The sequence below is a fragment of the Sorex fumeus genome, unplaced genomic scaffold (genome assembly GCF_029834395.1).
Source record: "Sorex fumeus unplaced genomic scaffold, SorFum_2.1 ptg000045l, whole genome shotgun sequence".
In the NCBI taxonomy this organism is placed as follows: Eukaryota; Metazoa; Chordata; class Mammalia; order Eulipotyphla; family Soricidae; genus Sorex; species Sorex fumeus.
Genome location: NW_026606102.1, coordinates 13,626,709 through 13,652,903, shown reverse-complemented (window position 1 = coordinate 13,652,903; position 26,195 = coordinate 13,626,709). Strand labels below are relative to the sequence as shown.

The window sequence follows — 26,195 nt, the reverse complement described above, 5'->3', positions numbered from 1 at the left end:
TGTCAGAAACTGCAGCAGAGACCAATATTAGGTTCCTCATGATTTCTTGGCATCTTGACATGTTTCTCCAACAAGCTACAGACCTGCTACCTTGAGGGAGAGTAAGGAAGGGAAGGCGGGAACGGCATGTGTCGGGGATTTACAGAACTTCCACAAATCAGAACCACTGCTGTGGGCAGCAGGGATGATCAAGAAAAATTGACTAGGGCACCATGTTCAGAGGGGGGCCCTCAGAGGTACAGATGCCGAGTTCTCCAAAGAGAAGCAAAAGAAGGATGTAGCTGAAGAAGCCGGGGGCGGGGGCTGGAGCGAGAGTAGAGCAGGCAGGGTGCCTCCCTTGCTCACAGCCACCCAAAGTTCAATCTCCAGCATCCCACAGGTCTTCCATGAAGCACCAGGACTAATTCTTGAGCACAGAGCCAGGACTTTGCCCTGAGCACTGCTGGGTGTGACCCCCCAAAACAAAACAAAACAAAAACAAAAACAAAAAGAGGACTGGGGAGTGAAGGGGTTAGTAGCTCATAGCTGCTGTCTCCAGAAACTGAAGGTAACAAAAGGGGAAGAACTCGGCTAGTTGGGGCTGGAGCAACAGTACAGCAGGTAGGGTGTTTGCCTTGCATGCTGCCGACCTGGGCTCGATTCCCGACATCTCATCTAGTCCCCCAGCACCACCAGGAATAACTCCTGAGTGCAGAGCTAGGGAGTAACCCCAGAGTGTGACCAAAATCAGAAAAACAAACAAAAAATCCCAAACTCTCGGCTGTTCAGGAGAGGGGAAGGCTTAGTCTAGAACACATCTGGCCCGTGACTGTCACCGGCCTCGGGAGCTGTGAGAAAGGGGGAAGGCTGAGGGTCCTGTACCAGGCCAACGTGCGTGGCCCCCTGCACCCGCTGCCTGTGCTGTTTGCACAGAGAGTGGGACACAGCACCTGGCAGGTCCCCTGGGGGCACCCGGAGCTGGTGCAGCTGGAAGGTGGGCAAGACTTCCCGTGTTCCCTCGTGTCATATTGAAGGTATGAGGGATGCCTCTCCTGACAGGGCAGCAGGGACAGGAGGGACCGTGACCCCATCCTGCCACAGCCACCCCCTGCCGGGTCCCTTCTAAGGATGAAAGAAGCCTCAGTTAGGGTGACTGTCCCTCTTCACTGTCCTCTGGCCAGCGAGCCATGCCACCTGGAGAAGGGATCAGAAGAGCTTTTCTACAACCTGTGCCCCAACACCCTCTGAGCCCACGGCTCCCGCCTGACAGGAGGGAAGGGGCCCCATCCGCTACGGTGAGCATGAGTTGGCCCCAGCAGCCACCAAATGCTGCAGGTCACGTGTCCACAGAGAATCGGTGGTCCAGGTCACCAGGCATGGCGCTGATGCTGGGAGGTTTCCCGGCACCCTCTGGTTCAGTGACCTGGGAACAAAGACAAACCGTCCCCTCCCAGTTGAGCCTGACCTAGGCTCAGACCGGGGGCCACTTTAGGAGGACAAGTGCTTGCAGTGAAGAGGTCACTGGGGAACTGCAACAAGGGTAGGTCCAGTTCCGGCATGCGGCAGGGAGGGGCAAGCAGCCCGGGCCAGGCCTCTGTATTTCACTCCAAAGCAGCACCCGAACGCAGGGATCACACACCGGTGAGAAAGGAGGAGACACACATGCTGAATACCATTTAATCGCTGGGGGCCGACCAGGTCTCTGGGCTCTGGGCACCTCCAGCCAGCAACAGGGGGACAGGGAAGGGGTTGCTGGTCCTGGGCCTTTCCCGCCAGCTCCAGTCTTCCTGCTTGTTAGGTCCAAAAGAACCAACTCCAAACCCCGAACACTGAAACATAAGGAGAGTCGCTTTCAAGGAGCTGAAGTGTAGACACGGCCTTTGCTCCTCGGAGGATGACCCCAGCACACGGAGCCCTGGCAGCCTCTGTACTGAAGAGCGGGTCTGCATGTCTGAAAACCGGACCCCGTCAGCACTGCTATTTCCCGACCCCAGGAGGGTTTTATTAAAGAAGTTCTCACTGTAGTACAGCAGGTAGAGTTCTTGCCTTGCACAAGGCCAACCCAGGTTCAATCCCCGGCGCCCCTTATGGTCCCCCAAGCACTGCCACGGGTGTGGCCCAAAAGCAAAACAATCAAGTTCTCCCTAAATAACAGAGAAAGAGTTGAAGTATCACAAGGTGAAACTCCCGATGAATTAATGGATCCAGAGGTTTATTTAACAAAATGGCCATTAATGTCAACAATAGGAAGGAAACGAGATACTGTGAGCTTACAGACAGAAGGATTTAACAGGACTGAATGTGAATTCCAGCACCCACTGCTGACGTCCCTTTGGACTCTCCTCTGCACGGCTGGGTGCGTGCCGGGGGCACCTGTGAAAGAGCCACTCCACTCCCCCTGCAGTGTCCTACACTGTGAAACGCACAGCAGGGTACGCTCCTGTCTGAGTTCAGTTCCGCTCCCCAGATCTCGGCCTTGGGCCACACTCTCTGCTCTTTGGAGGACAGCATGGGCAGGGAGCCTGTGATGGCCACACGGCGCAGCTTCCGGCTGCTTCCTTCACTCACTCACTGCCTGGGGTGGGGGTGGGGGGGAGCACCCACTGTGCCCAGGCCACTTGGTGGGCTATTAAACTAGAGAGCAGAGTTCCTCAAGGTGGGTGATCGTCGGGGGGTGGGGGGGCGGGGAGCAGGGAAGAAGATCCCTGGAATGATTCAGGGGGTGGTGGGACCCTCAGGTGCAACTGGCCGGCACTTCCTGCTGATTCGTTTAAAGAAGGCAGATTTCCTGAAATTTTTCTGGAAACGGGACAGTGGGTCCAGTGGTGGGGGCCCTGGAGATGGATTTGATTGTAGAGACACACTGGGCTGGAGTGATAGTGCGGCAGGCTGCCCTGCCCGTGGCCAACTGAAGTTCAGTCGCACACACAGGCTCTGTGCACTGCACTGTCCCATGCAAGGGCACACACACTCACTCACACACACACACACACACGGTGCACTGCACTGTTCTACACAAGGGCACACACACACACACATACTTGGTGCAATGCACTGTTCCACACATGGGTGCACGTGTGGAACACACACAGCACACTGCACTGTTACATACACACGCATGCGTGCTTGGTGCACTGCACTGTTATGAACACACACACACGCTTGGCGTGCTGTACTGCTGCACATACACACACACACATACACGCACACATGCTCAGCACTCTGCACTGTTATACACACACGCTCGGTGCACTGCACTGTTATACACACACACACACACACACGCGCTTGGTGCACTACACTATTATACACACACGCTTGTATACTACATTGTTACATACACACAGACACACTCAGCACACTGTGCTGTTACACACACACACACGCTTGTGTACTGCACTGTTACACACACACAAACACACACACACACGCTTGGCGCACTGCACTGTACCACGTGCACGGGGGCGCAGCCTCCTCTTCTCAGCTGGACTTGGCCGCCACCGTGGTCCGGTTCGGAGCAGCTACAGTCGCTGGGATGTGGTCCATCTCCGGGGCATCAAAAAAGTATGCCTGAGGGAGCAGAGCCCCGAGAGTGAATAGATGGGCCGGTGGGCTCTGTGGTACCCTGCACGTGCACGCTGGCGGGGCTGCTGCCCGCCTGGGATCCCCCACCACACTGAGCCCCAGCCCCTCTGCTCTTGGCCCACTCGGTCCACTGACCGAGCACTCACTGCCTCTGATTTCATACTCCCAGACGAGAGGAATCCGCAAGCAGACACCAGGCTCGGGGCGCCCACACAGGCTCTGGGACTCCCGTGAGTACCTCTAACCAACGCCCAGGTGACACCGCACATAGACAATCGGCATGAACTTCCCGAACAGCTGAACCCACGGCACTGGGCGGGGACCTTCTGAGGACAGTGCCAGGCAGTGCCAGGCAGACTTGGGCTCACGACTCTGGCCTGGGAATGAAGGGTCTGGGAGGTGCTTCGCCCACTCCCCTCCTGCAATTTAACCGTCAAAATCAGGAGGCGAGGGAGGCAGCGTTGCTAGGAGAGCGACCTATCTCGGGGGCGGAAGGCCCACCGTGAGCCAGGAAAACACCTGCGTCTTTGACCAATGCTGGTGCTTCAAAGGCGGGCAAATTCCTTCAAAATCGAGAGCCAAGCCTGGAGGCCGGCTCAGGAGATACAAAGGCCCCTGCACCCCACCAGCCAGCAGGGGGCAGCAGCACGCGCTGGAGGGTCCCCACCTCACAGGGCTCCAGGTTAACTCGATTCCAAAAGACTTCCTGGAGAGGTGTCACTTCGCCAGACCCATCTGATCACTCTTCCCAGGGTCTGCCCCTGGCCCCTCCCAGAAGCTGCCTCTGAGTGCACAAAGAACTGTCCCTAGGCCAGGGACGGGGGAGATGGCCTGGGGACACGGAGCAGTCCCCTCTCCGGGTCCTGGAGGAAGTGCTGGTCAGACAGGGCACCAGAGGCCCAGGGTCTACCCTGGGGCTGGACATAACGCCCTGCCCCTGTGGGCCCTCTGTGTCTCAACAAAGACCCGGCCAAAGGGCAAGTTCTAGTTACAGGAGTGCCTAACTCCACCAACACTCACTAACAAGCCCCCGGTGTCTTTGGGGCGGGTGAGCCAGGCAGACACGGTCTGTCAGTCTACCTGAGAACTCTGTCACAGACGATCTGATGCCCATCCCATGTTCTGGTCTTTTTTGATGTCGTTGTAGGTTTCTGAGTCAGACTCAACTGTGCTCAGGGTTGATTCCTGGCTCTGTGCTCAGGGGTCGCTGCTGGTGGTGCTTGGGGGGCCCCGGGGGACGCTGGAGATCAATCTCAGGTGGGCGACGTGCAGGGCAAGCACCTAACCTGCCATACCATGGCTCTGACCCCTCGTGCCCGTTTTGAAGCCGAATGAACTGAGGCTGAGGAGCCAGAGCCAGCCCCGGGGCTGTACCACTGTCTGACTAGGACTTCAACACCAAACTGATGCCAAACTGATGGAGCTAACTGACTCCAAATAATTTTTACTCCTGGGCATCCAATATATTTACCTGACTTAAGGCTCGGTTGCCCTTACTTCTTAACACCCCCAAAAGGAGGGTCTTGACAACAGGACTGGATGGACCCAGGGCAAGCTGTAAGCTCCCCTGGCATGGAAAGCGGAGAAGCTAAGTACCTTACGTATAATAAGTTAAGAGCATGGTCATGGAACAAACTCTGTCATGACCCAAAAAGAAGAAACTGAATAAGGACCCTGCTGGGGTCAGGAAAGACTAACCTGGTCTGAGGACTGGTCTGGAATCTAAAGTGAGGTGTCCCCAGGTAGAGCCAACCTTTGAGCTTAATCTAGCTCTTACTGTGTTCATACAAAAGGACTAGAAACATTATAAGAAGTAAATTTACTGTGACTGTTTAAATGGATTGCTAGCTGAGGAAAGGAGAAAGCAACGCACCCTGGATGGAATCCCGCCCTTGAGCGGATTTCCTAGTAGTCTGGAGTACTGAACCCTCAGGTGAGATTTTTGTCCTTGAGTTAACCTCCTAGAACTTCCCCTGAAGGAGTGGCTTTACCTGTTTGTTGTTATGACAATGTTCAACCACCCCTCTGTGTACCCCACCCTTCACAATTTCTATGTAACTATGATGTAACGGGAAAGAGAAGGACAAGTAGAGGACTTTGAGGACTACGAGGAGACTAGGATGATGAAACTATGGTGACTGAGTCTACGACCAAAACTACGACTATAGATTGTGCTGTAAGGGGAGAGAACAGAGAAATAAACCGACTGGGGAGGAGAGAGAAATAAACCGACTATCGACCAGCCTGGGGCCCTGATTCTCTGTTCCCGGTCCTTTGTCCATCTCTCGCCATGGACCGGCCATGGGAAAGGTTCTTGGCCACAGACCATTCCAGTCCCGCGTGGGCTCACGCTTTTCTTTGAAACTCAACATGCCCATCTGAGTCTCAGGGTCCTTCCCACTGCGAGACAGAGCTGGACAGAGCTGGGCCTGTTATGACAATGAACTGAACTCTGTCTGGGCCCATCTGACACAAACAGCACTTGGTCTCCTTAAACGGCACTGGAACGAAGTACAGCGGGGAGGGTGTTTGCCTTGCACACGGGTGACCCGGATTCAATCCCCGGCATCCCATACGGTTCCCTAAGCACTGCAAGGAATGATCCCTGAGCACAAAGCCAGAAGTAACCCCTGAGCAGCACCAGTTGTAGCCACAAAACAACAACAAAAAAATCAAATTAAAAGAAAAAAAGACATCTCAAGCATAAACTCAAACCTGTTTCACTGTTTCCCTTCCACACAAGCCCTGTTCTAATACTTGCCTTCATTCTCCACAAGACTGTAAATGTCCACGCTCTTTCGTATTTTTGTTTTCCTTTTTGGGTCAGGCCTGGCAATGCTCAGGAGTTAGTCCTGGCTCTGCACTCAGGAATGACTCCTGGCAGGCAGTGCTCAGGAGACCATATGGGATGCTGGGAATCGAACCCGGGTCGGCCGCGTGCAAGGCAAACACCCTACCCACTATGCTATCGCTCCAGCACCAGTGTCCACACTCTTTCGAGGTCAGAAAACCACACTCCAGCAGAAATCCACCAGAGTTCCCCATAGGCAGAACCACCCCGGCTGGTTCCCCGGCACTGCTGGTCAATTCTCAGCCACCGCCCCAAGTCTCACCCTGATCTCAGGACTTGGGTAAAGCCAGAGACGGAAGTCGAGTCTCAGAAACTCATCGCAGGGCCTGTGTGGCCAGCAGCCCGGGGCCTCCCGCTCACTGTGTCCATCCCCCCCCCAGAAGAACGGAGCAATGAGCCTACCAGGCAGCCCACGGAGAGCAGCAGGTGGAGCAGCACGATGGCCAGGATTGTGGCCAGCGCCACGCGCCGGTTATCCTCGCGAACTGCCGGCCAGAACGTCATCACCAGCACGGAGCCTGAGACGCCCAGGGCCACTGTGACCAGGATCCACCGCACAACCCTCTGGGGGATAATCCACAGGATCTGGAAGGCAAGGAGGGAGAGGGGGCTGCCTGGGGGGGGTTTCAGAGGCAGTTCACCCCGGACGCCTTTGTGGGCGGTGAGGGTTTCCCAAGCAGTGCTCAGGGGGCCCGAGGGCCACTCCCCACAGCCCTCGGCCAGCCTGATGGGTGCACTGGCCTGCGGGTGCAGAGCTGCTCGGTCCATGGGGGGGACAAATGACCTGGGCCACCCCAGCAGTCTCAGGGACCTGCGAGGCTGACCCTGGTGATGTGCAAGGGACCGTGTGGTGCTGGCGATCAAAAGGGGTCAGCGCAGGTGAGGTCAGCGCCCTCCCCGGCCCTCGGGGCAGGTATCTAAAGGCCCCGAGGCCACCTGTATTTTCAGGTGAAAGCCCCTCCAAAGCTCGCAGATGGAGGGCGACCCTCTCAGCACCCCTGAATTCAAAGGGCATTTTTCAGGTGCTCATCAAGTGACCAAAGGATGGCACCGGCTGAACGTGCCCCCAGGCACGGCAGCTGGGTACCAGGCGTGGCACTCACCGCTGTGGGGATGTAGATGAAGAGGGAGTACCCGTAGACACACACGATCTCCAGGAACGAGTAGGACACGATGCTCATGACTTTGCTGTTTCTCCACACGAGGAAGCCCCAGAGAGCGAGGGGCACCAGCCAGGCGTAGGCATAGATGACCGTGGCCGCGATGGACACTGAGGGGGCCGGAGGGGGACGGGGGGGGGGATGCGGGGGGCGAGGGTCAGTTCCCATCACGCCCTCCACGCGCCACCAAAGGGCTCCCTGCACCTTCCTGGAGCCACAGCCTCACAGGCCCTAACACCGACCCCTCCTGGCCGGGCCTGGCCAGGTCCCGGCACTCAGCATGTGTGACCGGAGCATGTGCACCTGTCCTGGGGTTGCTCAGTGGCGAGAGCCAGCAGGTGCTCGCACGGTTCTCACCGTTCACTTACTAGCAGCAAACAGATGTCACAGAATTACTTTTGCCCCCGGGTTTGGAGCCACACCTGCAGACCTGGAGGCGCTTAGGAATTACTCCTGGCTCTGTGCTCAGGGATTGTTCCTGGCCGTGCTCGGTGAATCCTACGTGGTGCTGGGGATGAAACTAGGGTCCGCTGCATGCAAGGCAAGTGCCCTATCCACCGTACTACCTCTCCAGCCCCCTAAAATATATATCACAGATAACAGAAATGTAAAACTGAAATATCGAAAGGGTCACACAAGTATTTAAATAGATACTTGTTTAAAAGTACTTAAAGGTATTCATATATTTCATGAATGGGGTCCCGGAAAGACACCTCCAAGGGCCAGAGCCCATACTTTGCATGTGGGAGCCCCGGTTTAATCCCGAGTACCACATGGTCCCTGGAATTACGAGGTTAACGTGTCCTGCTTCTTTTTTTATTTTTATTTTGTTTTGTTTTGAGGAGATACCTGGCTATGCTCAGGAGTTACTCCTGGCTCTGTGCTCAGGAATTACTCCCGGTGGTGCTCAGGGGACCATACGGGATGCTGGAAATGGAACCTGGGCTGGCCACGTGCAAGGCAAGTGCCCTCCCTGCTGTAGAACATGTCCTCTTTCCTAGGAGAACTGGGGTGACACTGATTTCGTGAGCAAGCTTGTGAAGACGCGCTGGTCCAGATGGGCTCTGCATGCTGTTCAGAGTCTCCCTGTCTCTGCAGGAGGACCGACCCCCAGCTCCCACAGGAATGGCCTGACACAGGCCGGGGTGTCCGTGTTCCCTCTAAGTGGCTCTGCCATGGCTCAGAGCAGCCACGTTTTGTCGTATTTCTGAGCCTCCCTCTCCTCCACAGCAGCAGACTCCAGTGGATTCTCTTCCGTCTCCCAGGGCAGAAGACCACAGAGCTGGGCTACGCCCCCAGCACCAGCCTCTCCTACAAGGACCTAAGCAGAGAACTTCAACACTCCTGGCGAGCGCGAAGGCACCCCGAGAGGTTACAGGCAGAGTCTGTTTAGACACACAATTGTATTTCTTTTTATTTTTGGTTTTTGGGCCATCCCCAGAGGTGCTCAGATTTCACGCCTGACTCTGTACTCGGGGCTCACTCCTGGTGGTGCTCAGGGGACCCCCTTTGGTGCCGGGGATGAGACAGGGATCAGCTACGTACTAGGCGAGTGCCCTCCCCTCTGGATTCTCCCTGCAGCCCAACTGAAGTGTATTTAGGTCCCCAGGGAAACTCCCTCATTAAGCCAAAGGTGATTCTCCTGACACAGTGCCTTACTCATGGATGACTTGATAAAGGCAAAGTGACTTACTGCTCCCCTCTCCCCTGCCCACTGGGTACCAGGCTGAGAGAGCCTCTGGAAGACCCTACGGTAAGGTCAGACCCCGAGGAGTCTCATCTTAGCTCAGTGACTTATGGCTGAGTCAATGGGACAAAAAATTAAAATTTTTTTCTTTCTTTCTTTTTTTTTTTTTTCTGCTTTTCTGGGTCACATCTGGCAATGCACAGAAGTTACTCCTGGATCTGCACTCAGGAATTACTCCTGGTGGTACTTGGGGAACGATATGGGATGCTGGGAATCAAACCCGGGTCAGCCCGGGTACTATCACTCTGGCCTCTAGAATATTTCTTAAAACCTCTAGGCTTCGCTTCCTCATCTGTAAAATGAAAATATGTTGTATTGCCAATTGAGCCTACTTATGACAAAGATGACTAGGATTAAGGACCCATACCCTTAGGGGCCAGAGGGGCAGGTCAACCATAGAGCGCAGACTCTGTGTGCAGAGGTCAGGCTCAGTCCCAGGCACACACTTGGTCCTTTGAACACCACTAGGAGCAACTCTGGAGCACGTGGGGTATGGCCCCAAACCAAACATCTTAAAAAATGATAAGACTTGGGGCTAGAGCAATAGCACAGTGGGTAGGGCGTTTGCCTTGCATGCGGCCGACCCGGGTTCGATTCCCAGCATCCCATATGGTCCCCTGAGCACCACCAGGGGTAATTCCTGAGTGCAGAGCCAGGAGTGGCCCCTGTGCATCGCCGGGTGCGACCCAAAAAGCCAAAAAAAAAAAGATAGACTTAGAACACCAGTTTATAAATAGTAAGTGAGCAATCAGGAGTGAGATTTTTATAGTATTAATTATATGTACATAAGCTCTCTTTTTAAAGTTGGCTTCCGGGACACACCGGACAGGACTCAGGAGCCCATGTGGTACCAGAGAGAGAACTGCAATGGGAAGCTGAAGGTCTCGCTGCAGAGCCCGCGGGAAAGCAGGCTGGGGGTAGGGACGGCAGGAGACAGCAGAGGCCGCGGTGCCCACAGAGCCTCACTAGGGGGTGGCCGTCAGCTGTCCCTGAAAGCTGGGCTGCTTTCTTTAGTTCTCTGAGAGTCACAAGAACGGAAGTCTGAAGACCAGAAGACAAGACGGCTCCCGCCAGCCTGTCAGGGGAAGACATCCATCCCCTCCAGGCCAGACTTCCGGAGCAAAGCTGTCCACAAGCCTGAGCTTCCAGCGCCTCAGGACTGCTGGCTACAGACCCAGAGAGCAGAGTCCTCACAACTTGAAAAAGAAAAACCCACACAGGCACACAGTACCACCCTCCCACAGCTGGTGTCTCAGTCACCGCTTGTGGTTCTTTGAACCTTGACAGGAGTGAGCCCCAGCGCAGGGGCAGAGGGAGCCCTGGGCACCAGCAGGGGTGGCCCCAAACCAAGAAAAGGAAAGAGCAAAGCTAGTATCTCTGTCATTTGAATGACACCAACAGTGTCCTAATGGAGGCTCTGTCACATCATTTTTCACTTATTTTGTACAGTTTTCGTTGGATAAGTTCCAATTACTATTGGGGCCCTGCTTTAGGCTGTTCCAAAAGACTATTTACAATACCGATGAACACTTAAAGATTAAAATGGTCGCTTGGCCATTACATATGTTTTACCACTGTACCACTATAGCACTGTCCTCCCGTTGTTCGTCAATTTGCTCGAGCGGGCCCAGTAACGTCTCCATTGGAGACTTTGTTGTTACTGTTTTTTGGCATATCGAATACGCCACGGGGAGCTTGCCAGGCTCTGCCGTGCGGGCGGGATACTCTCGGTAGCCTGCCAGGCTCTCCGAGAGCCACAGTAAAAAAAAATTACGGAGGGTGGGGAGACCACCCAAAGGGCCAATGTGTGGGCTTTGCAGAAGGCAGGGGCTCTGGGTTTGAGCCTGGGTACCATATGATTCCCTGAACACCACCAGGAGCGATCCCTGAGCACTGAACTGGGAGCGGCACCAGAGCAGGGGTAGATGTGGTCCAAAAGCCACATCTGACAACAATCCAGCTTTATATATTTAGGAGTGGCAAATTCCGAGACAGTAAGTCTGTCCTGACCCAGAAATACAGACAGCACGGCCAGAGAGTGTAGTTCAACGGGCTGTGGTGCATGCTTAGTATACAGGTCACGGTTTGGTCGTCGGCAGCACCAGGAGAGACCCCCAAGTACAGAGCAGGGAGTGGCCCCAAAACCAAACCCCAGAGAGAGAAAGTGGGGGGCACGAGCCCACGGAGAGATGGGGGCTCGCGGTTCTAAAGCGACAACATCCTTAGGGGTCAAGCCACATACCAACCTTTTCGGAACTCGGGCACATAATGGTATGTCTTCTCTCCCAGGTGGATTAAGAAGTTGGAAAGATTCCCGCTGATCGATATGGCAAAGACCAAGGTGGCACAGATCCAGAAGGGGCCTGCGAAGGAAGCCGGGACATCCAGACACGAAATATTAGAGCACAAATCTTCAAGCCCCGTCACAGAGTAACTTCTTATTTTCCATGTCCTACTCTTGTAAGCGAGGGGAAGTGAATTTTAGATCGAATCAATACTCATTTAGTAGGAATTTTCTTTGCTAAAAGATCAAACATAATTCATTATTTAGCTTACTTATGAAAAGATAGGAGGGCGTGGGAGGCAAAGGCCAAAACACCTTTCATAATTAAGTGTATAAACAGACAAATTTGTTTCAGGTCCTTTTATTGAAGGATTCCATCCCCCCTCCCCCCCCAAAAAAAATAAAGGAAGCAAGAAAAAAAGTCACGGATTTCGTGTTAAATCTTTACCAGGTTACGGCAAGTGCAGATTACAGAGGAAAATAAATCAGAGCACTCCTTCCACTGTCTCTGTGGAAGAGTAGGTCAGACAGAACACCTCAGGGAAAAGATGATTTAATCTGCCATTCGCCATGCATGCGTGCGTGCGTGCGTGTGTGGGCCTGCATGTCTGTGTGTGTGTGTCTGTGTGTATGTCTGTGGTTTAAGTCTTCATCGTTGACTTTGGGTGAAGAAGCGTAACATGCACACAGTTCAGTCTTCAAGAAGTACAAAGGAGGGCTGGGACGATAGTGCAGTGGGTAAGGTGCTTGCCTTACACGTGGCTGGCCTGGGCTTGGTGCCCAGCACCCCATATGGTCCCTGATCAGAGCCAGGAGAAAGCTCTGAGCACTGCCAGGTCTGGCCTCCGGACCTCCAGCAAAATAAAGCAACACGTACAAAGGAAAGAAAGAGAAAAATCAACTTCCTCCCTCTTTGTTCTCTAGCCCTGAACTTCCCCTCTCCAGAGCTCATCGCCCTAACGAATACCTGTAAATCTTGCTGGATTTTTTTATTCGCGTTTAAGCAAATGTCTATTGGCATGTGTTCCGGTGTGTGGGGAGGGTATATGGGCACATATAAATCACTTTCACTTCAGCATAACCTGGATATTCTATCATAACTATCCATCATAACCAACTTCTTTTGGGGGTGGAAGTCTCCCAAGCAATGCTCAGGAGTCCCAGGGTCCCTCCCAGTGATTTTTTTGCTTTTTTGGTGGGGGGTGGGCACATCTGGCTATGCTCAAGGCTTACACCTGGCTCTGTACTCAAGGACCACCTGGGAATCCAGGGACCAACCCTGGCAAGGCAAGCGACCTACCCACTGTCCCATCTCCCCAGCCTGACTCCTGGGCAGCCGGGCAGGTGACAGTGCAAGAGTCTGAGCACGTGAGGCTGCTCAGGTCCTGCGGTGCCAAGGATAACTTGGGCCACCCGGGAAATGCTCGGGGGGTTCTAGGACCACACCCAGTGATGCACTGCTCCAAATTCCTCAGGTCTTCACTCGAAATTCCCCTCCCCACTTTCTTAATGTAAAGAAGCTTCAAATTTGCCTAACTACAAGACATTTCCTGTCCTCTACTTTCAAAGTTTTTATCCTAGGGGATCCACGGGGATGGCTTCAAGGACCAGAACGCCAGTGTTGCACGGGGGAGCCCTGGGTCCAATCCCCAGCACTGCAGGAACCCCCAGTTCTAGCAGGTGCGACCCTGTAAGTAAATAAACAAAAATAAGAGCTTGTCTTACTATTCATCACTACCAAGCAATCTAGCTTCCTGTTTTTGTTTACTAAGTTCAGAAGGTCAGAAACTATCTCAGGGCAGGACTCTGGGCTGTGATTCTGTTGCGTCTCCCAAATACTAAGTGCCCCATGATGGCTGAAATAACTGAATGAATGAATGAGTCAAGACAAGTCAGTCTACATGTTTGCTTTACAAGATGACCAGAGGGGTTGCAGAGATATGACGGCAGGTGGGTGGATACTATGGATGTGGCTGACCTAGGGTTAACCCCCAGCACCCCAGAAGGTGCCTCCAGCCCGGCCAGGACTGGGAGCAGAGCCAGGAGTAGGACCTGAGACCACTGGGTGTGGCCCAAATGCACAACAAACAGGGTGGCCAGAAATAAGATCACGTTTTTATTTCCCTAATTAGGGGGGCGGGGGCCCTAAGCATCTCCTCATTCATTTACGGGGCTGCTGGGTCTCCTCATCTGTGACACGCCCACTCCCCCCACAACTGGGATAGACAGGCACCCCACCTACAGTCTTATTCTGTGCCCCTCCATGGTGAGGCACTTTGCAATTATCATCTCTGACCTCTTCTGTCACTTATGGTTTCTTTTTTTCTTTCTTTCTTTCCTTTTTTTATTTTTTTATTTTTTTTGGCTTTTTGGGTCACACCCAGCGATGCTCAGGGGTTCCTCCTGGCTCTGCACTCGGGAGTTACTCCTGGCAGTGCTCAGGGGACCATATGGGATGCTGGGAATCGAATCCGGGTCCGACACGTGCAAGGCAAACACCCTACCAGCTGTGCTATCATTCCAGCCCCTGCTTATGGTTTCTTTATGGGGAGAAAAGCTCTGATTCTGCTGAAGGGTAGAGACCCTCACCGCTCTTTGTCTCAGGTTCTGCCGACCAGCAGCTATCCTATCCCCTTCCTGTTGTCTTCCTGGCCGCCTTCCTGCCCTCACCCAGCCCTGCCCAGCGCTCTCCTCCATGAAACTCCTCCTCCCGCATCGTGGCGTCTCTCTCCCGTCAGGTCTACGAGCTCTCAAGGGCCCCTGGCAAGTAGCAGGCTGCGGGCTCACACCTGGACTCTCGGCTGAGAGCGAACCCACGCCCTGGACTCCAGCGCTGACCTGAACCCGAGCGCGACTGCTCGCGAGCTACTTCCCGGTCAAGGTACGTGGCCCCCGTGGGACTCGGAGTCCTCAGGAGTATGGCAGGAGAATGACAGTGACACAGACCCAGCGAAGCTGGGAGCTCAACTCTGGGACCACAGGCTCTCCCCGGGGGCCCGTAACAAGCCCCGTCTGCGTGGGCCCTGGCTGTCATTATCGCTCACTCTGTGACTCTGCTCGGCTTAGTCTCCCGCCCCGAATGGCGATTTTCTCTTCTGGAAGCAAAGTCTCCCTGGCAGTGTGGAAATCTGCGCGTTTGGATGAGACGATCGGAGAGTGCTGGGCCCAACCCCTGCCTTGTGGGGAGCTGACAATGGCAGTTTCTCCTCTCCTTCCCCTTGGGGGCAGCCACGTCTGTATCTTTAAATCTTTAGTTTCCAGCATCAAGATTGATGCCCACAAGTTGCGTGGGATTTGTCTGTGCCAAGCCCTTGGCCAGGGGCCCACCTGGGTCCCTCAGACTTACAGCCCACCCTTCAGGAGGTCCTCGGGACGAAAGTAAGGAGGAAGGAGGGGGCGGGGGGGGAATCCCTTGGCCATATGCGGAGCTTCTGTCTTTCAAGAGGAGGAGCTGAAGGAAGGGCGGCACGCAGGCACCCCACTGGCCTGGCTCTAACTCTCAGGCTTCGTGCCTTCCCAGGGAAAGAGCATGGCAGGAAGGTCCTTCTGCAGCCCCGGAGGACCAGGCTAGCTGAGCAGAAGTCAGATGAAGAAGTGAAGCACCGGGCTGGGTTCTGGCTCTCCCTTCTGGGGCCAGAGCTCTCAGCCTCCTCCCCTCACCACGACACGCAGCACTGGACCAGGGAGACGGGGCAGTGGTTGAGGCGCTTGCTGTGCAGAAGGCAGACCCCAGTTCAATGCCCTCTTCATCCCCAGTGCCGTGTCTAGTCCCATGAGCACCACCAGGAGGGACCCCTGGGCACAGAGCCAGGAGGGGGCCTGGAGCAACCACGCCCTGTTATGGGACTGCTGATGGCCATGGTCACTGGCACGTGGTCCACTGCCTCCCGCTTGCTCTGTCTCCTGTGACCAACGTCTAAAACTGCTCCTGCCTTCCTGCTTCAGTGCTAAGCCTCACTGGGTGTCCTTCCCAAGCGAGAACAAAGAAAATCCCCACCCCTACCCTAACCCCCCTGTGACCGTGACAATCTAAAGGGGGCACAGTCCAGGTGTCTGGTGGAGCACTGCACCCAGGAAGCACTTCGACCCACTGCCTCACTCTCCCCCAACACAGGTCACCTTTCCCTAGAAGGGTGGGGGCTTGGAGGAGCAAGACAGGGGGAGCCACCCACTTCCCTGGATGATGATAGGGAAGCCAAAAGATACAGAGCCACAGAGGTAGTACAGTGGGTAGAGCACTTGCCTTGCATGTGACTGACCCTAGTTCAATCCCTGGCGTCGTACACAGTTCCCCAAATACCACCAGGGGTGATTCCCGAGCACAGAGCCAGGAGTAAGTCCTGAGCATAGCCACGTTTGGCTCCAAAGCAAGGAAGAACCAAAAGAAAGGGGCGTGGAGAAGGGCGGTCACTCACATACCATAGAGGTCCGGGTTGCTGCGGATGTATAACCTCACAAAATTCTTTCCAGGTATCGGCAAGAGGGACCCTTTTATTCTGTCAAAGACCTGGAAAACCCAAGGTAGGAAGTCAGTAAAAAAAAAAAAAAAAATTTTTTAAGTTTAATCAATTCAGTGCCTACAAAATGACAACACAGATATTAGAGCCTTTCTGATGATTTTCTCGAATCTTATGACCCTGCGCTGAGGCTCTCGTGTGACCTGCCTGACCACTGAAGAAGCAACTCTCTGACACAAGTCACAGAGAAGGCAGAACTGGTTTACAAACCTGGTACGTGTCAACATCGAAGAACGTCTGGTAGAATTCGAATGTCCAGAAAGGGGAGCTTTTCTTCTGCCCCGCCAGCAACTGTCAGAGGGAAAATGAAACAGTGAAAACCCAGCGCCTGGGGCTGGAGCGATAGCACAGCGAGTAGGGCCTATGCCTTGCACGCGGCCAACCCAGGTTCGATTCCCAGCATCCCATATGGTCCCCTGAGCACCGCCAGGAATAATTTCTGAGCGCATGAGCCAGGAGTAACCCCTGAGCATCGCTGGGTGTGGCCTAAAAAGAGAAAAGAAAGAAAGAAAGAAAACCTAGCGCCTAAGTGGACAATTCGAGTGCTTCCCTTGGCAGTAGCCATGCCCCGCGCTGGGCTAGCTCTGAAGCCACATGGCCATACTGTGCATTGAGGGGGCAGATTCGGCAGATCACTGGGCTCAGTCTAAGTTCCCCTTCTTTTGAGAGGGGTGGTGGTAGGGGCGCAGCGGGGAGACTGAGCCCAGGGTCTCAGACATGCAAGGCCGGTGCAGTCCCACCTAACTCCCTCCCGGCCCTCTCTGAAGTTTTCCTAGCTAAAAAGTACAGCAAACAAATCCCCCTCACAGGATTATAGGGAGGACATGAGTAAACAGTCACATAATGGGCAATACGCAACTATGTGGAGGCTAGAGAGAGTCCAGCGGGTAGGGTGGTTGCCTTGCACACGCCCGGCCGACGTTTGAGCCCAGAAACCCCATAGAGTACCCAAACGCCACTGGGAGTGATCCCTGAGCACAGAGCCAGGAGAAAGATCCGAGCACCACGGGGTGTGACTCCCAATGAAAATAAATAAATCTATGTGTACACACACACACACACACACACACACACACACACGCAAACGCACACACGCATGCACGCAGAAGCAGTCTGTGGGAGTATCTTTTCCCTCCTGTCCCTTCCATGTCCTTACTACTAACACTGCCTGAAGCCCCATACACCGACTCACCAAAGCATCACTGACTTAAGTACCTGCCCTGACAGGAAAACAAGGCAAGTGAAGGGCACTCACTGGTTAGGGCAGACCCAGGCTAGGAATGCCACCTGAGCCAGCAGCAGAAAAGGGGACAGAGCCAGGCAGAGGGACTGCGGAGTGGCAGGGCAGCAACTGTCCCCTTACAAAGGACGGGGTTCTCCATGGACGCCAGTGGTGGCTGCTGCTTTACACGTCACTGCTGAGGTCTGGCCCGTCCCCCGATGGCGGGCTCCCTGTCAGACTCTGAAGCAGGGGACAGGGGGTGGGAGGTGCTTTCCAGCCCTCACTGATGAGACCCTGAGCAGCAGAGACACAGCCCAGGGCGAGGCTGAGGAACTCTGTCACCGGCTGGAACAGGGACCCCTCTGCCCAACTCCCCAAGTGAAGCTAACGGGCAGTTTCCTGTTTCGATTGTTCCACGACTGTTCCCCTCTCCGTTTTCCTTCTCCTCCTTCTCCCCTTCTCTCTCTCCTCCTCCTCCTCTTCTCTCCACCCAGTAGTGCTTAGGACTGATTCCTGGCTCTGGGTTCGGGGATCACTCAGGAGGGGCTCCAGTGACCTCAGAAGATCCAGGGAACTGCATCAGGGTCAGCTGAGAGCCAGGCAAGTGCCCTCCCCGCTGTCCTCTCTCTTGGCCCTCGGAGCTGCCCAGTCTGCTGCTGCCCAGTCCCAAGATCCACGTCATGGGCTGGAGCGATAGTACAGTGGGGAGGGTGATTGCCTTGCACACTGCTGACCCGGGTTCAATTCCCAGCATCCCATATGGTCCCCCAAGCACCGCCAGTAGTAATTCCTGAGTGCAGAGTCAGGAGTAACCCCTGTGCATTGCCAGGTATGACCCCCCCCCCAAAAAAAAACACACCAAGATCCACTTCATGTGTCAAACAACCTGGGCCACAGGCAAAGGCACCTGGTCCAACAGTGGGCTCTTGTAAGCAGGTGTTTGGCTTGGGTCTCTGCTCCCTGGGGCGGATGCTCTGAGGAAAGCTGACTGCCCTCCGTGGCGCCCAGGCCTCAGCCAAGTCAGGCTCAGACCGGAGAGAAGAGAGGCAGCGGCTGCCTAGATACCGACTCCTCTTGGCCCTTCAGTGCCGACTCCCGCCTGAGTCGCCAGCCCACCGGCCTCCCGTGGCAGACCCTGGATTTGCCAGGCAGCCACGATGGCACGGACCCGTTCTCTCAGACAAATCTCCTTCCAGGGAGCTGAGGCTTGGGACAGAGCATCCGCCCTGCATGTGTGGGGCCACAGCCACGTCCCCGCAGCACCCGCAGGTCAGCAAGCATCATGCAGGGACCGGCTGGCAGCACTGTCAGCTTCTTGGCCAGGCTCCGCACCCCGGCCCCTGGCACATCATGACCACTGGTGGGGGCTCTGGGCACCGAAATAAGGCGAGGATGACCCACTGAGAGGAGGAAAGGGAGCAGGAGGCGACAGGGCAGTGGGGAGGGTGCCTGCCCGGCACACAGCCAACCCCTCCCACCGCCTCTCGCCCCTGCCCGACTCTGGGTCAGGGTTGGCTGTTCCCAGCCCGGCCGCTTCAGTAATCTACGCCGCGGCCGCCAGCCTCCGGCCCGCCTCCTGCAATGCACTCCCCACAGCTGCCGTGTTTCACACGCCTTTGAGCTTGACACCGCAGGCCAAGTGGCTTGAAATCGTTCCAGTCGCTCCCAGTAGTTCTCAGAACGCAGGTTACCCTCGCGAGACCGACACTTCGTGGCGTCTCGGTGTGGCCGCCTCTCCTGCCTCCACAGGCCCTTTGCTCTTACAAGTGCAAAGACAGGAGATGCATATAGGCTGCCTACCTAGTCTTCTCACGCCACTGTGGATTTTGCCTAAACTGTCCACACTGCCAGATGGCTGGGCCCCGCCTTCTTCCCCGGCTCCCGCCCACACTCAGGGGACAGTGCCTCCAGGGAGCACCCCCAGCCCCACTCGCTTCCCAGGAGCCTGGTCATCCCCTTCACCAGAGCTTTCCATGGGAATCAGTGGGAAGCTGCTCCCCCGAGGCAGACACAGTGACTGCCCCAGAGTTTGCCAACGCTGGACCCTGGCACACAGCAGACAGTGAACGGAAGAAAAGAAAAAGTGTGCGCAGGGGCTGGAGCAATAACACAGCGGGTAGGGCGTTTGCCTTGCACGAGGCCGACCCGGGTTCGATTCCCAGCATCCCCTTTGGTCCCCCGAGCACCACCAGGGGTAATTCCTAAGTGCATGAGCCAGGAGTAGACCCTGTGTATCACCAGGTATAACCCAAAAAGGAGAAAAAAAACAAAAAACAAAAAACACGCGCACCTTTTTTTCTTAATGAGAGGGAAACAGCAATGTCAAAGACAAGCTCGAACCTCAGTTTTGTCAGAGTCGTCATTTCCGTTGCCCAGTAACTCCTCGTCCTCTTCTCTCCTGGGGGCCCTGGAGGGTCCTGGCTGATGCCTGGGCGTTTCACCAGGATCACCGATGTTTATTGTGGTGGCATCTGGGTTTGCCACCAGAGAAGCAGCCGGATCACCAAATCCTGAAACTGATGAGAGCACAGGTCGTCAGAGGCCCGACCCACGCCGGAAACGCTTCCCCACTTAAAGCTGCTCCAACCTCAGCTTTGCTGGAACCCCATCTACGACTGGTAGAAAAGCGGTTTTGGCAAAAATCCTTAGCTCAAGAGCAGCTGACTTAGAACCTGATAAAAACAACAGAATTCGGGTGTGAGAACTGCATTTAGTCCTGGTTCAGCTGTTTGCTAATATGATCTGACCGTGTAAGTTAACTTCCATAATCCTCTGTAAAAATTTCTGAGAAAGTAATGGGTGTAACCTAAGTCCTCAGTAGAGTGTCTGGCCTGTAGCAAGTATCCATTCTAAATTTCTCTTCTTTTTTTTTTTCTTTTTGGGTCACACCCGGTGATGCACAGGGGTTACTCTTGGCTCATGCACTCAGGAATTACTCCTGGCGTGCTCAGGGGACCATATGGGATGCTGGGAATCGAACCTGAGTCCACTGCATGCAAGACAAACGCCCTACCTGATGTGCTATCGCTTCGGCCCCCAAAACTTCTCTTCTTTAACTTAAAAAAATAAAAAACCCAAAAAACAAAAAAAATAATGGACATCATTTTCCGCCCTTCCCCATAAGCGCTCTGTAATCTATATGGAAAACACGAGGACCAAAATGAAAGTGTGGCCAGCATGTACCAGCGTGAAGAGGAGGGACAGAGAGTGCCCCTTCCTGACTGCAGAGGCTCAGAGGGTCCCAGGAGGAGGACAGTTCAGGTGAAGCATTAGAAATGGCTTCTGGGGAAGACGCCCCCAGGGAAGGACCCTCCAGGGGAAGAAAAGAACACCCGGGGGGAGGGGTAGCCTCTCGCGATCATGTACCCCACATCGCGGACGGCATCTCTGGGCTGGACTCTAGGGCATGCGAGCCTCTCACATGGAGGCCGTCACGTGTCATGCTTTAGGTCATCACCGTCCATCTGGAGTCCCGGGGCAAGGCGGGTGCATTCCTGAGTTCTGCCATCAGCCTCGTCTGTGTCCCTCACCAGGCACAGCTGGCACCATGTCCTGCCCCTGCTCCTCTCCCGCCCAGAGGACCCTGCTGTCCCTGAGCTGACAGAATGTTGCTCCCAACCTCCACAGCATTCTGGGTTCTATACATACTCTGTGCCTCAGTTTCCCACGGACCAGACAAGGATAAGTAATGATCTCATCAAGCTGACCTCAGGACTAGATGGGCTCCTCTTTGTAAGTACTCGACCAGAGTCCAGCGCTTCACACGGATTTTAAGGGGAGGAAGCGGTCCTCAACCCAAGCCTGTCTCACTCAGAAATGAGCAGGAATTTTTTCTCTTTTTCCAGCACCTGCATTCCGCAGCTCTATTCTAACGTCACCTAACAAAGGAACATCTCCTTTGCTAGGCTGTTCTGTGAGCTTCCCTTTCTCGGATAACCGCATGTTCTGATTCATGGTCAGACTAAAAAAACACTGACACACTGATAACTACACGATGGCATTGCAGCAGGATGATCTTTTTAGGCTTTTTTTTTTTTAAGGGAGCGGGTGCTCAGGGATTACTTGGTGTTTGGGATGTCACACTTGCTGTGTTCAGGAGACCATGCCGCACACAACAAGGGTCTCACGTGAGCCAAGCGAGCGCTCTCACACCCCGAGCCACCTCCCTGGTGCTCTTTCTATATCTTTACTTCCTCCAGCTGCGCAAGAGCTTCTCTTGTATTTTTTTCTCCCATCTCTTCCATCTAGGACAGTTCTAAGTACACAGTAGGTGCTCAATAACTGTTTACTGAAACAAAGGTCTACACGCCTGCTCTGCAATCACTATGCAGAACTTATGTTAACAATCTGAGGAGCTACTGGGCGTGGTGGGGGACGGGCAGGAGAGACAGTACAGCTGGAACGACAAATGGAAAACTCTGAGTGACCGATATTCTTTCGCCAGACTGTCTGCAATGATCTTCCAACACAGCCATGAGAAACTGTTGATGAGGCTGCGAAATACTAATCACAAGGACCCGGGGCTCCAAACCCTGTACCTTCGAACTGCAAGTCATCCACGGCTGCCATTCAGCCAGAGGGGCTTCTCCCTGGCAACAGTAAGCAGCTTTGCAGAGATCTGAAAGGGGAAAACGAATGAGCTCAGCAGAGCAGCAAAATCAAACATCCTCCAACAAGCCTGATTCCAGCATTAGAAACAGTATCCTCTTCCCTAGCCCCCTTTATTGAGCCGGAAAAAATAGTAACAATAACCATTTAGCACAGGATATTATTAACACACACTTAAAAGAGGCTTATCTTGGGAGTCCAAAGGTTCTGACCTCACACTCCCCGTGAGTGGGTGAGAAGCAGGGGCTGGAGCCGAGAGATAGTACTACAGGGAAGGTCCTTGCCTTGCCCGCTGCCCACTAGGCTTCCAACCCCAACACCCCATACTGTCCCCTGCGCCCACCAGGAGTGATCCCTGAGTTCAGAGTCAGGCGTCAGCCCTCAGCACTGCTAGGTGTGGCCCAAGAACAAACCAACAAACCAAGAACCGAGGCAGCCTGGGGAGAGAGGAAGGAATGGCCTTGAGGAACTGAGCTCTGAGGTTGAGAAAGGTAACTGCATTTCAGCTGAGCCGGTGGCTGAGGACACAGGCACCCGGGACAGACAGACCTGGCTGCGTGATTCTCAATTCTGTAGCTTCTCGCTGTCACTGTGGGGGGGGCGGGGTTCCTCGAGGCCTCAGTTTCCTCATCTGTAAAATGGGTTTATAGTGGTACCTCTTCGCACGGAGCGTGCTAGAGGCCGATAAATGGGGCAGGGAGTGCCAGGAGCTTAGTGGCCCGGCTAAGCAGTTAGTAGGTGCAAGTGGGAGGGAGGGCGACTCTGCACCTGCACCCAGCTGGTCTGGGGCGGGGGAAGCAGCCCCGGAAGCGAGCGGTGCTTTAGGGGCAGGACTGAGCGGCCCAGGCCCCAGGGGGCAGCAACTCCCGGGAGGACCCGCTGTCCAAGCCGCCTCACCTGGGGGACCCGATGTCCACTCCGCCCCGCGAAGGTTTGGACTCAGATGCTCGCGCCGGTTCCGGTCCCGCACAGCCGCCGGAAGCCGGAGATCCGGGAGGCGGGTCCTCTCGGAGCCCCGCCTTCTTAAAGACACAGGCGTCCGCGGGAGCCGCGGCCGCCCGGGACCGGCCGGCGCGCGGGGCCGGCTCCCTCCCGCCCCTCGGGAGGCGGGGCTCGGGGCCTTAAAGAGACAGCGCGCGCGCCCGGCGCCGTGGGAAAGCGGGCACCCGCCCAGGGAGTTTGCGGGAGTTTAGTTCGCGTTGTTGACGTCTCCGCTCTCGTTGAAGGATCAAAGAGCGCATCGGGCTCTAGTAGGAGGAAAGAAGAAGGCACCGGCCCCTCCTCTGCTCTCATCCTAAACGTGGTCTGGAGGGAGGGAACGCGCTCCCCTCCGGGCTGGCAAGGGTGTGACCGAGGGGCAGCCGGGAAATGGGCGTGGGGAAGGCGAGGGGGCTCGGTCCGTTCTGTCCCATTCTGCCCAGACAGATGCTCTGAAAACCCCAGAAGAAACAGACAAGCTTTTCCGATGGGAAATGCTTTGCCCTGTTGGAAGGCTGAAGGCTTTGTCCCCCCCCACCCCCAGCCCTGCAGATGGGGGGACCGGCTTAGACACCTCCCCCGGCCCTGCAGACCAGGGAACCCGGCTTAGAACCCCGCACTCACAGCCCTGCAGGTCAGGGGGACCCGATGTAGGACCCCTCTCTCACAGCCCTGCAGAACAGGGAATCCGGTTTACAACCTCCCCCCCACCCCAAAACCCTGCAAATCCGGATTCAGGACCCGGCTTAGACCCTCATACAGTCCTGCAGGTCAGGGAAGCCGGTTTAGACAGCCCCCAGCTCTGCAGAGGCTTAGCTCCCCCCCTACAGCCCTGCAGATCCGGGGACCTAGTTGAGACGCCCCCACAGTCCTGCCCATCCGGAGACCCGCTCTGATCCCCACAGAGCCTTGCAGTCCCGGGGACCCAGTTCAGACAGGCCCCCACCCCCACAGCCCCCGCGGGCCCGCTTAGATCTCCACCGCCCTGCGGACCCTCTTTCCCCGCCGGAGAACACCTTTGCTCCCTAGTCGTGAGGTCTTATCTCCCAGGGCAGGCTTGCTCCTGGACCACCTCTGAGTGCCACGGACCAGGATCAGGGGTGGTGCTGGGAACCCGGTCAGGCAAGTCCTGGGTCAGGGAGAGGGATTTGTTCACTGAGGGTAATTGTCAAGTTCTGGCAGTGTGGACCGTACAGCCAGGGTCACAGGCTTCAGCAAGGTGGACCCTCACTGCACTGGACTCTGTGGTCAGTTGGAAAGAATTTACATCTGACTACTAATAATTGTATGTATTTATAAAATATATTCTTACAGATAACCGTATGGCTGAAGCATATAAAATAATTATAAATTATATCATACCTATGTATGTGCTAAAGGTCTTACTCCCTGCCTGGAATGCACAGAGCACACGCTTTGCATGTAGGATGTTCCTCAAGTATCACAGGCTGTAACTCCCCACTGTACCCCAGCTTAGAGCCCTTAAGCCCAGCATTGCATGGCCTCCAAACAAACAGAACAAACCCCTTTGATTTCCAGAACACTCCTTGAAACTTGAGGTGATGAACCCCGTTTTACAGAGAGATCTGAAGCTTAGAGTCATTCCTGGCACTGTTCCTTGACCCCGTGCCAGCATTGAGACTCAGTTCCCAAATCAGATCTGCAAGTTCGAGCAACGCCCAGAGATACCTCTCAGGCCCTACTCCGCTCCTCTTAGCCTCACCCGAGTCCCCTTCAGCCTACCTCCTGCCTTAGCTGCTCTAGACTGAGTTTCCTCTCAAGCCCGGATTCCTCCTACTGCATCAGAAAGGGTCTCACACCCTTGGGCAATGGGACCTGGAAGTGCATCCCAGAAGTGCTGGGGTAGGCAAATCTGTGACCCACGTGGCAACACTGAGGAACACATCCTTCTCTTTCTCCCTTGGATAGATGTCTGCAGGCGTTTCGCATCCAGTTCAAAATGGCATGCAGGATCAAGCGACCAAATGATCTAAAAATATAAAATAATTATAAATTACGTAATACCTATGTGTGAGTTAAAGGTCTAATTCCCTGCCTGGAACCTGAGAGATATCTCAATGGACAGAGTGCACACTCTGTGTCATGCCCAGCAGAGAGGGATGCTTTGGGTGTCTAGTCCACCCGTAGGGAAGGGAAGGTGTGTTCCAGCATGCGGCTACTCAAGCCCAGGAACTCTAAGAGGCTGTGGAAGAATTTGCCTAAAATTTAAGGGAGTCACTGGGTACCTCAGGATTTGCACAATTTATTCTTATTGATGAGGCTGGAGCGATAGCACAGCGGTAGGGCGTTTACCTTGCGCGCAGCCAGTCTGGCCGAGCCGTAGTTCGATTCCTCTGCCCCTCTCGGAGAGCCTGGTAAGCAACCGAGAGTATCTCGCCTGCACGGCAAAGCCTGGCAAGCTACCGGTGACGTATTCGATATGCCAAACACAGTAACAACAAGTCTCAAAATGGAGACGTGACTGGTCCCGCTCGAGCAAATGGATGAACAACGGGAGGACAGTGTTTGTTTGTATTATTATTGATAATAATAAATCGGCAATTGGACACAAGAGCATTTGAGGGGTCAAATCTAGTTCAGTTTAAGTTGCTGGTCAAGGGTGGGGAACATCTAAAACAAGTGTGGAGGGAGGCAATAATAAAGATTAATTTTGGCCTTGACACCTTTTTTTGCAGCTTTTGAATGGGGTTTGTTTTAATAATCATGTGGTTCCAATTCTTTGCCAAATTAAGGCTGTGAGAGAGAACACTGGGGGCTCAAATTTCTTACTCCCCAGCCTTAGGGAAGCTATAAGGATATCATGATAGTCACAAAATAGAAATTAGATGTGCATGCTACTTTAAAATATCATAATGGTTAAATTCTTATCACTAATATAAAACCACATGTTACTTCCTTTACTGAGGAAGTGTCAGAGAAAAAAATTAGCTGAGTTGTAGGAGTGATAGTACAGATGGTAAGTGCTGGCCTTGCATGCAGCTGACCTAGGTTCGATCCCTGGCATCCCATATGGTTCCCTGAGCCTACAGAAGTGATTCTGGAGTGCAGGGCAGGAGTAAGCCCTGAGTATCACTGGGTATGAACCAAAAACAAAACACTCACACATATGCATGTGCGCACATACACACACACACACACACATACAACCACCCTGAAATTTATCCATTTCCATTCTGGGCAAGTTCCTTTTCTCCTGTGACCAGTGACAGAGGGTCTGCCGGCTGTTGGTCCTCACCCTAGGGA

The 26,195-nt window shown here is 54.5% G+C and overlaps 1 protein-coding gene across 1 annotated transcript; it reads right to left on the bottom strand.

Annotated features, from left to right (window-relative positions):
• Positions 1–1,690: 1,690 nt before the first annotated feature.
• Positions 1,691–22,520, bottom strand: YIPF1 (Yip1 domain family member 1). Its single transcript, XM_056122161.1, has 10 exons — positions 22,503–22,520; positions 21,884–21,963; positions 19,686–19,861; positions 16,334–16,414; positions 16,026–16,113; positions 11,569–11,685; positions 7,519–7,685; positions 6,818–7,000; positions 3,431–3,549; positions 1,691–1,808 (listed from the first exon to the last, which is right to left on the bottom strand). The coding sequence occupies exons 2-9, from the start codon at positions 21,912–21,914 to the stop codon at positions 3,460–3,462; spliced, it is 933 nt and encodes a 310-aa protein (XP_055978136.1). The 5' UTR covers positions 21,915–21,963; positions 22,503–22,520; the 3' UTR covers positions 1,691–1,808; positions 3,431–3,459.
• Between the last annotated feature and the right edge of the window lie 3,675 nt (positions 22,521–26,195).

Coding starts and splice junctions, on each gene's coding strand:
- YIPF1 (XM_056122161.1), bottom strand. CDS start 21,914: ATGGCAGCCGTGGATGACTTGCAGTTCGAAG. Junction 16,415..19,685: donor ACGACTCTGACAAAACTGAG/GTTCGAGCTTGT, acceptor TCCCTCTGACAG/TTGCTGGCGGGGCAGAAGAA. Junction 11,686..16,025: donor CAGCAACCCGGACCTCTATG/GTATGTGAGTGA, acceptor CTTCCTTCGCAG/GCCCCTTCTGGATCTGTGCC.